This window comes from Xiphophorus couchianus, chromosome 9 (assembly GCF_001444195.1).
Source record: "Xiphophorus couchianus chromosome 9, X_couchianus-1.0, whole genome shotgun sequence".
In the NCBI taxonomy this organism is placed as follows: Eukaryota; Metazoa; Chordata; class Actinopteri; order Cyprinodontiformes; family Poeciliidae; genus Xiphophorus; species Xiphophorus couchianus.
The window spans coordinates 2,987,704-3,001,980 of NC_040236.1; the positions used below are offsets into that span (position 1 = coordinate 2,987,704).

A 14,277-nucleotide genomic window follows, 5' to 3' on the forward strand; every position below is an offset into this window, starting at 1 on the left:
AAGGACCCTCCTCCTGGCTCTGATTGGCTGTTTCTGACAGAACTTTGTAGTTGGCTGTAGGGCCACAGGAAGCAGCAGAGGAACTTGATTTTTATTTTCCTTTTCTTTTTCACAGATTACATGCATACTGCAGCTTTAATAGTTAATGTGGTTGAAAATGTGAAGGCTGTGTTATTGTTCAAATTATTTAGTGGGGTTTTGATTAGGGTGTATATTCACTGTTTGAGATGAAAATCAACTCTATGCTTTATGTGTTTCTGATCATTCCACTTTCTTTAAATAGTATAGTGCCTACTCACAACAAAATCCATCTCAGGGGACCATACAGTAAGTCAAACTGGTTCAGTACAATCCATACATCACACCAGGTGTCAGAATGCGGTTAGGGTAACAGCCAGTTTCTGTCCAAACTGGCTTCCTGCTCCTATTGCTCTATTTTCTAAAGTGAATTGTTAATAATAAACAATTACATTTAGAACAAGTTTTAGAAGAAACCATGATAATTTAGTGCCAATAATCCAGGTGAAATTACCTTATTTCAAGGAATGTTTATTACAAAATATTTTTGTTCTTCTGGCATTTTTCTGTAGTTAATGGATTCATCTTCTCTAGCTCTTAGAAAGGGAGTTCATATTGACATATTTGCAGAACGTTTCAATTGAAAACACTACAACCTAGTGCAGATTAGGTATGAAATGTTTCACTTTAACTGCAAGAGAAAAAAAAAAGTTTTACTATATTTGTGCTTGACAGGTTGCATCCTCTCAACAGAATCCCATGTTAGCCATGGCTAACTCTCCCTGTCAGCCCCAGTTAGCTGGTTTACCCCTCACCTCTTCACACGGTGCAGGAGCCTCAACCATGTCTTTGTTCTGTTTATTAATATTTAGGAATACGTTTTATTAAATATTTTGAATGACTTTCCAATCAAGTCAAAATTATATTTTCTATGATTGCATTGCATAATAAAATATTTTGAAGATAGACTCCTTTATTTTACACTACCTACCATTTTTCTGGTAACTGTGTTTCACAGATCTAGTAAATGACTCATAATTCAAATCATTATTCATTATCCTTCCACTTTACTGCAAACTGGAACCCAGAACCGCTACATATATTAGCCTTGAGACAACCTGGATGAAGAAGAGGAGTAGGAGCCATGTCCCTTGACCTGTCACAATAATCAAATCAATGGCATGATAAATTAAACTCAATTTCCATTGGCATGATATATCATTTCTCTTTTTTCCTCTCTAACAAAAACTGGATGATAAAAGTCTTCAGTTTGGTGGTTTGGTCTCAATTAGCTCTTATTTTCAAAGGACAGTTTTGTCTACAAAGTCTTCAAAATTCATTTTATTTGCTGTTTTGTTTATTTTGGATATTTAAAATGTCTTCCAGTTCCAGAGTTAAATGTTTATAAGAATTTAAAGTTTACAGATCTTTGAGAATGTGTTCTTGCATTATTATTTTGCCATTACCATTGTCTCAAAACATCATTTTTTATCATAACTCCTGGAACAATTTGTTGTTCATCAAAATTTGTTATCGTGACAGGCCTTGGTGTCTCGTCAAACCATCAGTTGCCAAAGTCACACAAAGACAAGCAGAAAGACACACGTGGCCCTGCCATGCCTCACACAGGAGAAATATCTAGTGGGGTCCAAATGACCCCTCCTCTTAAAAATGTTTGACCGATAAAGATTTGGTTTCAAATACATTTTTGTATCAGAGCAGTGATTAAAAAATAGACTGTATCAGGTTGTGAGGAAAGTTGCTTGCTCACACACAGCATCATATTATCAGCACATCATCCAGAGTATGAAGACAGGAGACTGCAGCTTTAAACCAGTTGGCCCATGGAGGAAAAATAAAAATAACGGTACAACTTGAGTAATTCCTGGAAAACATCCTAAAAGAAGACAAACATTTTGCACAGATTTATTTATTACAAAAGACAAGGTTTATTAAAAATAGCCATATTAGGGAAAACATAACATCTCAGTCTTTTTAAGGTTAAAACAATTACTGAATAAAGTTTAGCATCACATTAATTCATTGTCGCGGGTTAAAATGATGTGGCTTTGTACAGGACTGAAGCACTGAGATTTACCATAGCATTAAAAAGCATCTCCAGTGTTTTAACAGTGGTACAAAAACTAAACGTACAGTGGCTCTCAAAAGGTTTCACCCTGTTAAAATGTTGCCTTGTGTTGTGGAAAATCTGACCAGCATTAATCAGATCAAAACTTTTTGTCCCCTTAATGTGAAATATATGCGGTTTAATTCATCTCAGGGGAAAATCTGTTGAAGAAATTATTCAAAATAAAGAAAATCCAGAGACATTTTTTTTATCATTTCACCATCCATTCACTGTTATTTGGTGCCCAACTAACATCAGTTGTACGCGTGATAACCCGAAAACAAAGTTCAGCTGCCGCAGGAATTCCTGACAGTTGCTTTCTTTCTCTGAAGTCGCCGTTCCCAGAGAGCAGAAATGGCTCCAAAAGATCTGAATGTACAGGAGGGCACAGAAAACCCAACAGTATTAAATATGCCATGGCACAGTAAACAAACTCAATAATATGAGAAAACATGGGGCACGCTACATCACAGACAATGGCAGCGTCTCCAACATAGATGAAATTCCAAACAGAAATCAATGAGAACTTGATGGCAACATGTGACAACCTGCAGGAAGCTGCAGTTGGTGTTCTGCAGCGGATCAAGTCTGTTTATCCAAATGTCAGCAGCAGAGCTGGTAAACACAAACATTTTATTCCAAAAGAGATGGGAGAATACGTTTCTTTTCTGTAGATTGAACTGAGATTTTTACAGCAAGAACTCCACCTATGAACTGAGTTGTTTTTTTTTACCAACTCCTACTATGACATGTTTCTTTAAGAGACTTGAATTATTTCTTGATATATAAATAAACTTTAGATTAAAGCTTTTTGATATGAAAATGATATAGAAAACAAATATTGTGAAATGCTTCAGAATCTTGTTTTAGCAGACCAAGAGCTAAAAGCTTCCAACATTTTAAGAAATGACTTAATGAGTTTTAGAAATTACAAAAGAAAATACATAAAAATAAATTAGATTGGGCAAACAATAATTGGTGGTAAATAATTCAAGTAAATAATTCATATGCCCATCATAATGTTGGGCATATGTAAAGCCCAACATTATGATGGGCTTTACATATGCATTTGTTCACAAAAACAACAACTTTGGTCTTTAAATTTATTCAGCCATTTTTGTTAGACATGGCTTGACAGTAGTAGAACTGTCACATGTATACAAAGTGGGAGATGAGCCATCGTTCCAACTTTGGTAAAATAGTTAGATTAGATCAAAACTAAGGGCTGCTCAGTGTTTTCATTCATAAAAAGTAGCACATTACTGCAGAAAACTCATTGAAACACATTCAGACTGTTAACCAGCTTCATTCAGGTTAAGAGCAGTTTTTCCCATTTCGTCCTCATACCGCCCGAAAGTCTAAATGATCAGTGTGGAAGCAGAACAGTATAAAAAGTTCCTTTACAACAACCAAGAGAAAGAGGATTTAAATCCCAAATCCAACGTTTGGGAATAACCTTTAATAATAACTAAGAGATAATTCCACAGAGTGGAATAATCTCCAACTGATAGCTGTGTTCGTTTCAAGACGAACCTCAGTGGAAATCAATTGGTGAGTTTAATTTAAAGGCTTTTTGAAATAATATTGCAACTCTAAAACAGAAACAAGCAGTGGAACGTCAGATACTTCCTGTTCCTCACATCGTTTGGAGGCGGAGAGAAAAATTAGACCAGCAAGGAGGAGAGATGATTCCAAAAGGAAACGTTTTACACAGCAACAGTAAAAGGTAAATACATCAAGCTTCCTGTCAAGAGGTAAAAATGAAAATCAAATATAAAAGTTTAAAACAAGGTCAAGGTCAACAGCAATGAAATCCGGTTAGCCATGAGATTACAAAAATAAAAATCAACCAACATCAAGTAGAAAGACCACCAGTTATACAGCATATAGCATTGATTTACACACACACACACACCCACGCCCACACACACACACACTAAAGAGATAGGGAGGATACCTGAGTTAGTCGTCAGTGGTTTAAAGAAAAGCACTAAATTAACATCTGATTCCAACATCATCATTTTCCGAGTCTTTTCCACCACTGACTCCTTTAAGCTTTTAAGAAATGAGTTGCAGTTTATTCATGGACAGCTGATCAAACCCCTGATTTACCTTTTTTCACTCCTGCTTTCTCCTGTAAACAAATATAAAGTCAGTCCAGTTCTCAGCTGAAAGCGATTTAAACTCAAACAGATCTGATGAAAGACTGACAGATCTGGTTTTTTTCCTAAAGACGTGGATCAGGTCAGTAGCAGCATAACTCCATTCCTGATAGAGCTTTGTTTTTAATTCCTCTGGAATGAATGAATGAATGAATGAATGAATGAATGAATGAATGAATAATTAGTCAGGTGATCAGACTGGGAGTTGCATTAGGAGTTGATTATGTGCCTGACACAGAGCCAGACAGTCTGAAAACGTCACTAGTTCATTATATCTTGTCAAAATAGAGCTTATACAGTTGCATAATGTAAAGTGATATTATAGAACACATATCTTATAAAGAGATGAGAAAAACAGAAACATGTTGCACATTTGAAGCATGCTAAAAATAAAAGACTTTCCAGTGATCAGGGGATGATGATATGAAGGTAGCAGGTCGTAATGCAGCCTGCGCATCCCACAACTTACAGGGTGTTGGGAGGAGGGGGGACTGGGGGGGCTGGAACCTAATCAGCTGGAATCAGGGTACGGCGTCGAAACATGTAGTATAGATGCAGGATGAACTCCTGGGACTTCCAGGTGGTACGTTCTGTGGAATTAAATTGCAGAGAAACAACCCACAAGTTGTGGGAAATACAGGCTGCATTCTGTTTTTATAACTTAAAATATTATTTATCCAGAACTTTTCTAAGACAACCAAAAGCTGAGGCGCTAACGCATGTTCACGACAATAAAACCTGTGATAAAATACGGGACGCAGTCACTAACAGAAATGCAGCTAAAGCCATCAGGATAAGAAGAATCAATGGCGGCTCATCCATCAGACTTCAGTCTGCTCCAGTTCTGCGTTAGCTGAGAAGAAGACACAGTGGTTGGTTGTGGACTTCAGGAGGTAGGCGGACTGAGCGCGCTCTGAGCGGCGTCACACAGGATCTGCTCCAGCACCGTCAGCAGGTGTTTCAAGCCGTAGATGTAGCCGTGGTCCAGGCTATCGCTTGGGAAAACATGAGCAAAGTCGATCATTCTGACTTCCACGGCTGCGTCTCCCGTCCCGCCCTGTCCATCTGTCCCCCTCTGTCCCTCCAGCCCGTCCTCGTCCTCCTCTGTCCTGCCTCTGTCTCCATCCTGGTTTCTGTTCCCGTTCGGCGACAGCTTCGGGTCGGCCTTCCTCTGACATGTGTTGTCTTCTTCGTACGGCGCAGGAGCGTGATCGGAGGCTCTCGTTACCTCGGCAACTACATCGTCCACCCTGCTGAGGTGGTGGTGACCCCGGACACAGGGCGTGTCCCCGTCCTTCCTGTGATTGGTGAGAACCGTGGAGATGCTGCTGTCCCATAAAACGCCCACCTCGGTGTTGTTGTTGTACTCGGCTAGCTTGTTTTCCTGTCCAGCTTCCTGCTGACCCGCTTCCTCTTCCTGCCTCTGACCGCCATCGCTAACCAGCACCGAATGGGCGGTTTTCACCACGGCGTCGCCGACTGATGGGCCGATGAGGAGAGATGACCGGGAGGATGAGGTGAAAGAGGAGGGAAGACCCTCGTAGACGAAAAGAAGGGAGCTGGCGTAGAAGGCCAGCTGGTGCTGGGAGTGAAACCAGTTGAGAATGTGCTGCACCCTGCAGATGCTGGCCCGGACGGCGTCCCTCCTCAAACACACGCCGTTCTCGAAGAACGTAGCTAAACCTGCAGAGGAACACCGGACACACAAGGACAGCTTATTGGCTGTCTTTGTCTCAATTGTTAAAACTAAAGTTGTTGTCTGTTTGAATTGCTACTCATGAAAATAGTTAGGCAAATATAGAAGTGTGAGAATAAGATAAGATGAACAAACGCACCGTCTTTAACCGTGTCCTGAGCCAGGGCCCTTCCATAGTGCTGGTTGTAGGAGTTGAACGTCTCACTGCGAACATCATACACCTGAAAAACAGCAAGGATTCATCAACTTCTTTCTACAAACTTAGTTTATTATCAGCCTGGCGGGCCACCAGGCGTTACTTCAACACCACCTTATAAAAGCACAACTAGAATTTAATCTTAAAGTTGCAGTATATAACTTTATAAACAATGTTTTGTTTTTTAATGTCACATTGTGATAGTGGAACATGAGACTAAATAAATAAATAAAAAATCAAGCTCCTCTGACATCTCCCTGACTTTCTACGCTTATCTGCAGAAATACACCACTCTGTCAGAAACAACCAATCAGAGACAGGAGGAGGGTCTTAGCGCTGTAAGTCGTGCCAGTGTACGTGCTAGTCAATGTGCTAGTCAATCTTGGTTATTTCTGACAGAGTTTCTGACATCAAGACATATTTTTTTTTACCCCTCCAGGGGTCTTTTGTGGGCTCTAGTGTCCCTTATACGACAGCAGGCTGACAGTAAAGGGGGAAGGTTAGGGGGGAAGACATGCAGCAAATATAATCGGGTCCGGGAGTCGAACCCGTGACGAGGACTCAAGGCCTTCAAACGAGGGTCACGCTATTACCTACGCCCCCACAGCACGCCCATCAAGACATATTTTAACAAAAATGTTTTAAAAAATTAGAATTATTGTTTATAAAACTTACTTACTGAAGCTGGACCAAGCAAAATAAAGAAAAAATTAAGTATAGAGTTTTCATGCTTTGGATCTGAAGAGGCTCCACTGTCTGAGAGGTTGTTTTTTTTTTTTTTTTACAGGAGGCTAAATGAACTGCAGCAGAAAGTCGTCGATACGTTTAGCTCTATAAATGACAAGGCAGCTGAAGCATCAGGTAACACAGCTGCTAACACAGCTGCTAACACAGCTGCTAACACTGCTAACACAGCTAAAGCAGGTAAACCTCACAGCATCAGTAAAATGTGGCATCACTGTGAAGAGGTGGATGCTGTGGAGAGGCTTTTGGCCAAATGTCCAGACTCTGGAGCTCCTCCTGAAGTATGCTACATGCTACATGATCAGCTGCAGTCTGGGTCGAGTCACACTAACTGTACAGCTGGACTCACCTCAGATCTGGATCATTTGTTAGCAACATTTCAACCATCTCTACAATATAAAACCCTTAACAGCTTTATGCTTAAGAAGTTTTAAGATGAAAATAAATATATTGTGTTGTGGTCTGCAGATCAACTCCACATGGCGAAAAAATATCATTCTAAATATTATTTATACTCAGTCAGTTATTAAGCCAACATAAAGAGCTGACCCTCATGCCCAGGATCAGGAATCCGATCTCCTCCATCAGAGGGTATTTTCTGATCTGCTGCTCCCGTTTCTCCTGGGAAGCGAGCGGATCGTAGCTTCTGCGGCCCAGCTTCACATCCATGATGCACGGCTTGTTGAAGCGACTCGTCACATCCTCCAGCTTCAGGTAGAGCTCTGCGTCAATGACATCACAAAGAGTCATCGTATAGAAATTAGTTTCCTTTAGTCAATGAGGCCTTTTAGCATGAACTGTGAAGTTGTGAAAAGGAGATGAGGCCATAGTTTGTTTCTCACCGTTTGGACTGTCAGGAGACGACCAGGTGCCGTAATATTTGGGAAGGTGTTTCTGGAGGTCCAGCAGACAAGGATCAGAGCAGTCCTCTGCAAACACCTATGATGAACATCCAGATACACACATACACACACACACACACACAATGAAACTCATGCCGTACTGTCAGACCAGAAGCAGAAACAGCTTTGACTCATATGGAAATGTTTGAAATGTTCTCCAAAGAGAACATCCCATTGTGACAGAATAAGAACAGAACTATCAGCAGTTTTAACGTCATTAAGTTTTTTTTGGTCTCCAATAAATATTCAAGTAACCTGGTGTGTATTCACACCTGACGGTCTGGTAGACACGATTCTACTGGGGACCAAAACTACAACCTTTGTTCCATTTCCAGCTGCTGCGATTCTCTTTCGCACTACACTGTGTTAGACAATCCAAACCATTCGAAAAACATGTTCCCCATGTCACCTGTGGGGGCGCTGCACCAAGAACCACTGAAGGAAAGAACACAAAAGCCTCTGAAGAAGACACTCAGCACAACTTCCTTCACAAAACGTGAACAACAATGGAGTGACGTCAGACTTTAGTGGTGAAATGATTTCTCTTTTAAATTTGGTAAAAGACTATGAGCCATTTCTCCCGCTAAAGTCAGACTCTCGTGTTTGTTTTGGTTGTATTTACCCAGAATGGCTTGCCCTATAATCCATTTCCTGCTTTTGGAATGGATATATCCGCTTGGCGTTCACCTATGCAACTGAACCGCACCAGAGTTCACTTCAATCAAACCGACTCCTGGGTTTGTCGGCAGACCAGAGTTCACTTTTTAGGTCCTCCACACCTCACCAAACCAACCAGACCTTCTGGACAAACAGACTGGAGTTCCACTAAAGCCGATTCACCAAGGTTGGTGTGAATGAGCCTTTAGGGACAGGAGCTGAAACTAGATTCCTAGGATCCTAAGAAGTGGATCACAATGAACAGGAGAAGATTCCAGATAGGAGCAGCTGGCTGGACTCAGACGCAGAGATCAGGTGAGGATCTCTGTTATCCAGGAGCAGCTTGAAGCCATTCTCTTACTGCGACGGTTCTGACTGAATCTAAAAGAATGTTACTTCCAACCATGTTTAGAACTAAAGCCATCTTTTGAATTAGAGGTGAAAAGTCTCCCAGAGACAGGGGAAGAAGTCCAAATTGCCTCTACTGAAGCACTCGGCTGAGAACCTACACCAGTCCACTCCAAAAATCCAGTCAAAAATCTGTTTCATTTTTCCAAACCCCCCAAAACAAACTAACTGAAATATTTGTCTGGACAAAAAGTGAGAGAATTTTATTTACCATGCTATAAAACTGCATTTCTCGTGGTCCTCTGGGTGGAGGCTGAACTTGCTTCAAGACCGTTCCATCTGGGTGTTGTAAAATACCTGCAGCACACAGACAGACAGTATGAATATTCAGTTATGTTTATGAATACAATGCTTATGCTGATTTATGCAGAACAGAATTATGCTAATGACCATCAAAAGAATTCAGTATCTGCTTTATTCATTGTTTTGATCTATTATTATCCCTAGGCTGTTCGGAAAGTTGAGCTTCCAGGTGTAAAGAATAACCTCAGACAGGAACATGAAGAACACAAAGATGGCTGATCAACTATTGAACATGATGTTTCTCCTCCAAAACAAGTGACTGACGGGAAAGGAATTGGACATTGGCAAAAAGGTAAGATGCATTTAAGATGTTTCTTGTATGGAGAAACTATTATTCACATCTTGGCGGTTGTGAAGGATTCTACTAAACACTCAAGTCTTCAGGGTTTTTCCATTGATCTTCAATTACCTTTAAATCCAGGAGCTTAAGGCCGTTCAAGCACGGTTACACTCCTTCTTATGAAAATGCCAGTTTCTTTTGCTGTATGTTTAGATTCATTGTCATGATAAAATATCCACCTTCATTTATCTGTCAACTCTTAGCATTACCCAATATATTTTCCCAGTCATCCATCTTTATACTTATATACAGTCTACCAGTACTCTTTACCAACCCCTCCAGCTTTTTTTTTTTTTTTTGTAGTCAAAATAACAGATTTGGTGGTGTAAATATCTGCAAGGAATTAAGCAACATTTATATGAAAATGCGACCTTTTGTTTTAACTGTATAAATACCGCCCCCTGCAGGTGGGAGCTATCAGTCATGGAAATCCAATGTTTTTGAGCATTTTCGAGAGAGAGAAAAAATATATAAGCTATAATCATTCAAATTGCTAAAAACATAAAAGCTTAAAATGTTTTACTCTGCGTGTAATGAATATCTTTAAAATGACTGTTTCACTTTCTGAGACGACTGGCAAGATATGATGAAATTTTATGCAATATTTTGAGATGTACCAGTATGCTTGAACTGGCTCACTCTCAGTGTTCTGTGGAGATTATTTACAGGACTCTCAAATATAACAAAGATTTCTTGAATGACTTTTCTGATGTGTTCATTGATTATGCCAAGGCATGAGAATGTTTCTGTCACTGGGAAACATGAGAGAAACCTGTGCGTCGTCCTGGTAAGTCAATGACAAAACAGTTATTAACATTATTGACTCTTAATCTTGTGCAACCAGTCTCTCTGCCTGCACAACAATGTGGAAACACACTGTAGCTTGTTGTGAACTGTGGTTTTTACTCTCTGCCCCACTTTGAGATCACTAAAGGAACAGGAAGGAGGCCTGGATAAGGGGGCTTAGCCATAACTCATAACTATGTGAAAAGGTCCCGTCTTTCTTTATAGTGAAAGCCATCACTATAAAGATTTTTATATTCAGCTGTTTTAAAAGCTGATAATGTACAGAAGTAGTAGAAGAAAATGTCAATAGTTTTGTACTAACTTGATAGACCTTTCATAGTTGTGCACTTCTCTTTGCCTGTAGTGGGAAATGTTATCATCTTGGTTAATATTTGGCAGGGAACCGATTAATTATTGACAGTCTATAAAAGTTTATAGGCATAAAAAATGCTTTTTTTTTTTTTACAACAGCTGGACACTGTAGCTTGTACCAGCTGTAGCTTTTAGCCTGGATCTTACCGCGGCGCACCCTGTGCAATACTTAGCTACTTACCTCAGCCGTTTACTTAAATATGATTATTTTTGACACCGATTCAAGATGGCCTGATCCTCATTCTTTAGTGTATTTGTCACCAGAAATGAGCAAGCAACTCTTTATACAGTGAGACTGGAAAAAATGGAATGATTAAAACACATTTTTTCCCTGAATGGCTACATTCACAAAGCATGTTTAATGATCGATTCCAAGTTTTGGATGAAATCCGATTCTTTTTTTTTTTTTTTTTTTTTGAATGGTCATTCATAGTACGTGCAATCGTAACGAGATTTCTGTGTGAACGGTTTACGAGACCCGCATGCGCAGAAGGACGTAGACGTCACACAGCAGCGCACCAACAGTAATAATGATGCCGCCGCCTCCAGGTGGAGCAGAAAGCTGAGCAGAGTCTCAGCTATTTACCACATCTGGCTTCTTCTGGTGTAGAATTATGACCAGAAGAAGTTCTGGTTTCAATGAGTGAAAAGGTCAGATAAAATATGGCTTAACCAACCAGACACTTTGAAAACTTTGACACTTCATTTAGTACCACTTACGGAAATGGCACAAATTGGATTTTGGGGAGGGGGGGGTGAGAAGATTGGAATTGGGCCGTTCAGACTCAAGTAAAAAAGTTGGATGAGTCCCATTTGGACAAAAACAAATAAAAATATTGGGTTTGGGTTGCTTTTGCCTGCTGTGTGGAAGTAGCCTGAGTTTCTCTTGCCTTGGGATTCCCCCAGAGAAGCTGGCCAAGTGGCTGTGGAGAGGGGAGTCTGGGCCTCCCTGCTTAAGCTGCTGCTCCGCAACCCGACCTGGGATGAGTGGAACATAATGGATGGATAGTTTTCTTTGCACTAAAGATTTTGTTTAGCTCTGCTGAACTAGTCCTAAGTAGGAAGTACAATGAGAACACCACTGAAGTTGGAATTCTGACTGGGAATGTCAACTTCACCATAATTCTCACTTAGTAAACGAAGTGGCAAGGTCAGAGCCTAGGTCCCAAACTCAAACGGATTTTATTCTTCTTTTAAAGAACTATATTTAAACCTTTACATGTTAGTCGTCTCACTGAAATAGAGTAATAATATTGTACTATTGTTTAGAACAATATTTAACGTAGTTTAGTAATGGCTGTTTTTTAGCTAAAGTACCACAGTTGCTTTTGGAGGACAATGGAGGACGATGGAGGACAATGAAGAAGCAAAAATTGGTTTAACTTTATTTTGTTAATTTTTTGGGGGGGGTTTTGTTTTTGTTGTTTAATTCAAAGCTATGTTCAGTCCAGAAAACTGTTGAAAGTTGTTTGAATCATACATGTTAGAAAATTCTGGTCGTGTTATTTATATATTAATGCTTTAAAGGAAAGTCATCAAAGACGAGTGAACTTCACATTTCTGTTGTTTCATGTCAACACAGGTTTTCCCCAGTTCTACCCGTCCAGTCAACTTTTCAATCACACTACGACTGGGGCTGACCAACAAATCAATATTACCAATTCATCAAATTTGCTGTTTACAAAGCATTAACTTTTGGAAAATCTGATTTTTTGTTTTTCCATTAATGCACTCTTTGGCCTTCCATAGTAAAGAATGAAGTCAGCCAGGCCACCCAGGGACCACCATCTTGTTTTACGAGTCGCTTTTACTACTTGTATTTAGTTAAAAATCAGGTCAACTGTCAGTAGGGATGACTGACATAAAAGCAAGTTCTTGAAAATATTTTCTATCTATTCATTGTTTTTGTATAGCATTTGGTGCAGTTTTAAACCAGTTCTTAAAAGTGCTATATAAATAAATTTGATACTGACATTGTAAGAACTTTTTAAGAGGTGAAAGTGAGAAAAAAATTCAGATCAGAAATCGGACTTGGTATGAAAAACATAGGATACCTTGTTTTTCAGCTACATTGCCCAGCTCTCAGTACGGACCCCAGGTACAAGACAAGTCAGGTTGAAATCAATGACTTGAGTCTTGACTTGCTATAAATCAGAAATGTCTTGATTTCACTTGGATTTGAGCCTTTTAAGTTGACATTCCTTGATATCTTACACAGAGCATAATAATGGATCCATTCTGGATTTTGTGGGGGGGGGGGGGGGGGGGGGGCATTGCTGGTCCATTGAACACCTCTGGCCTTTTAGCAGAGTTTCTCCATATGTTGCTGCAACACGCAAGCTGCAGCAACACGTAAGCTGCAGCAACACGTAAGCTGCAGCAACACGCAAGCTGCAGCAAAATACATGCTACATCTCTCAGGCCACTTGCCCAGGTTGGCCATGTAAATGAAAGCTAAATTTAACATTGTAATGTCTTTTGAATGAATGTTAATTCTATGTTGTTCTACAACAGGAAAAAAAACTATGTGCCATATTTCTGAAGTTTCCTTCTGGTTGTTGGGGCTAACAAATACATCTTTTCAATGTATGAGTTCTTACATTATTACTGTGATTACAATTAAAGTTTATGGCCTGAACTTAACTTGGGACTCGCCCGTGTTTGCTTTGGACCTGAAACTTGGTCACACCCATCGTTTTTTCCTGAAAATATCTGGAATGATCCACATCCTTTTAAATGAATCATTCGTCCGCAAACAGCTCTACAAACGTCTGACTGCTGCTGGTTTTCTATTACTCTTACTACCCCACTAGTAAATCATTAGCCACGTACAGATGCAGTTTATTAATATACAGGCCTTTACTTACCAACTTTCTTCACTCCATACTTGTGACCTGCCACCTGATGAGAAAGTGGGACACAGCCGTTCAGGTGAGCGTGGTCCTGTGGTCCCAGAAGCTGCTGGCCGGACTTGTTCATGGAGGCGCTGTCCCCAATAGCGGCCAATCCGGGGCTCAGTTCCAGTTTGCCGAGCGCTTTGGTGGACTCCATGACGCTAGCTCCTGACATCCCGAAAGTTCAAAAGACAGACCTGGGTCGTAACGCCTAACGTAACGCTCGAAAGCCATCAATGTAGCACTTCGCGTTTCCCGCTGTCATTTCGCAATCACACAATTCTGATGTAAATGTCAAATGCCTTCGAGTGAAGGCTGGTTCGGGTGAAACCAGGAGAGCAGGCAGTAAACTACCGAGCCACGCCACGGCACAGATTTCGTGACACAGCGCGGCGTCCAGCGGGGACGCTTAGCTCCCTGTCCAACGCTGATTCAATGATTTTCATTTCTGGAACAGCGACACAAACACATCCTGACCACTTCCTACTGCCGTTAATGTGAGCAGAGCCAGGGTCGGCTTCCGGTTGTCGCCTAAAAAATAAGACAAGCGAAGCAGATCTAAATTCAGCAATAATAATAATAATAATAATAGTAGTAGTAGTTGTTGTAGTAATAATAACAATAATAATAATAATAATAATAATAATAATAATAATATCATCATTATTATT

The 14,277-nt window shown here is 40.2% G+C and overlaps 1 protein-coding gene across 1 annotated transcript; it reads right to left on the minus strand.

Annotated features, from left to right (window-relative positions):
- Positions 1-262: 262 nt before the first annotated feature.
- Positions 263-14,115, minus strand: ipmkb (inositol polyphosphate multikinase b). Its single transcript, XM_028027291.1, has 6 exons — positions 13,580-14,115; positions 9,123-9,208; positions 7,787-7,883; positions 7,494-7,666; positions 6,144-6,225; positions 263-5,991 (listed from the first exon to the last, which is right to left on the minus strand). The coding sequence occupies exons 1-6, from the start codon at positions 13,779-13,781 to the stop codon at positions 5,195-5,197; spliced, it is 1,437 nt and encodes a 478-aa protein (XP_027883092.1). The 5' UTR covers positions 13,782-14,115; the 3' UTR covers positions 263-5,194.
- Between the last annotated feature and the right edge of the window lie 162 nt (positions 14,116-14,277).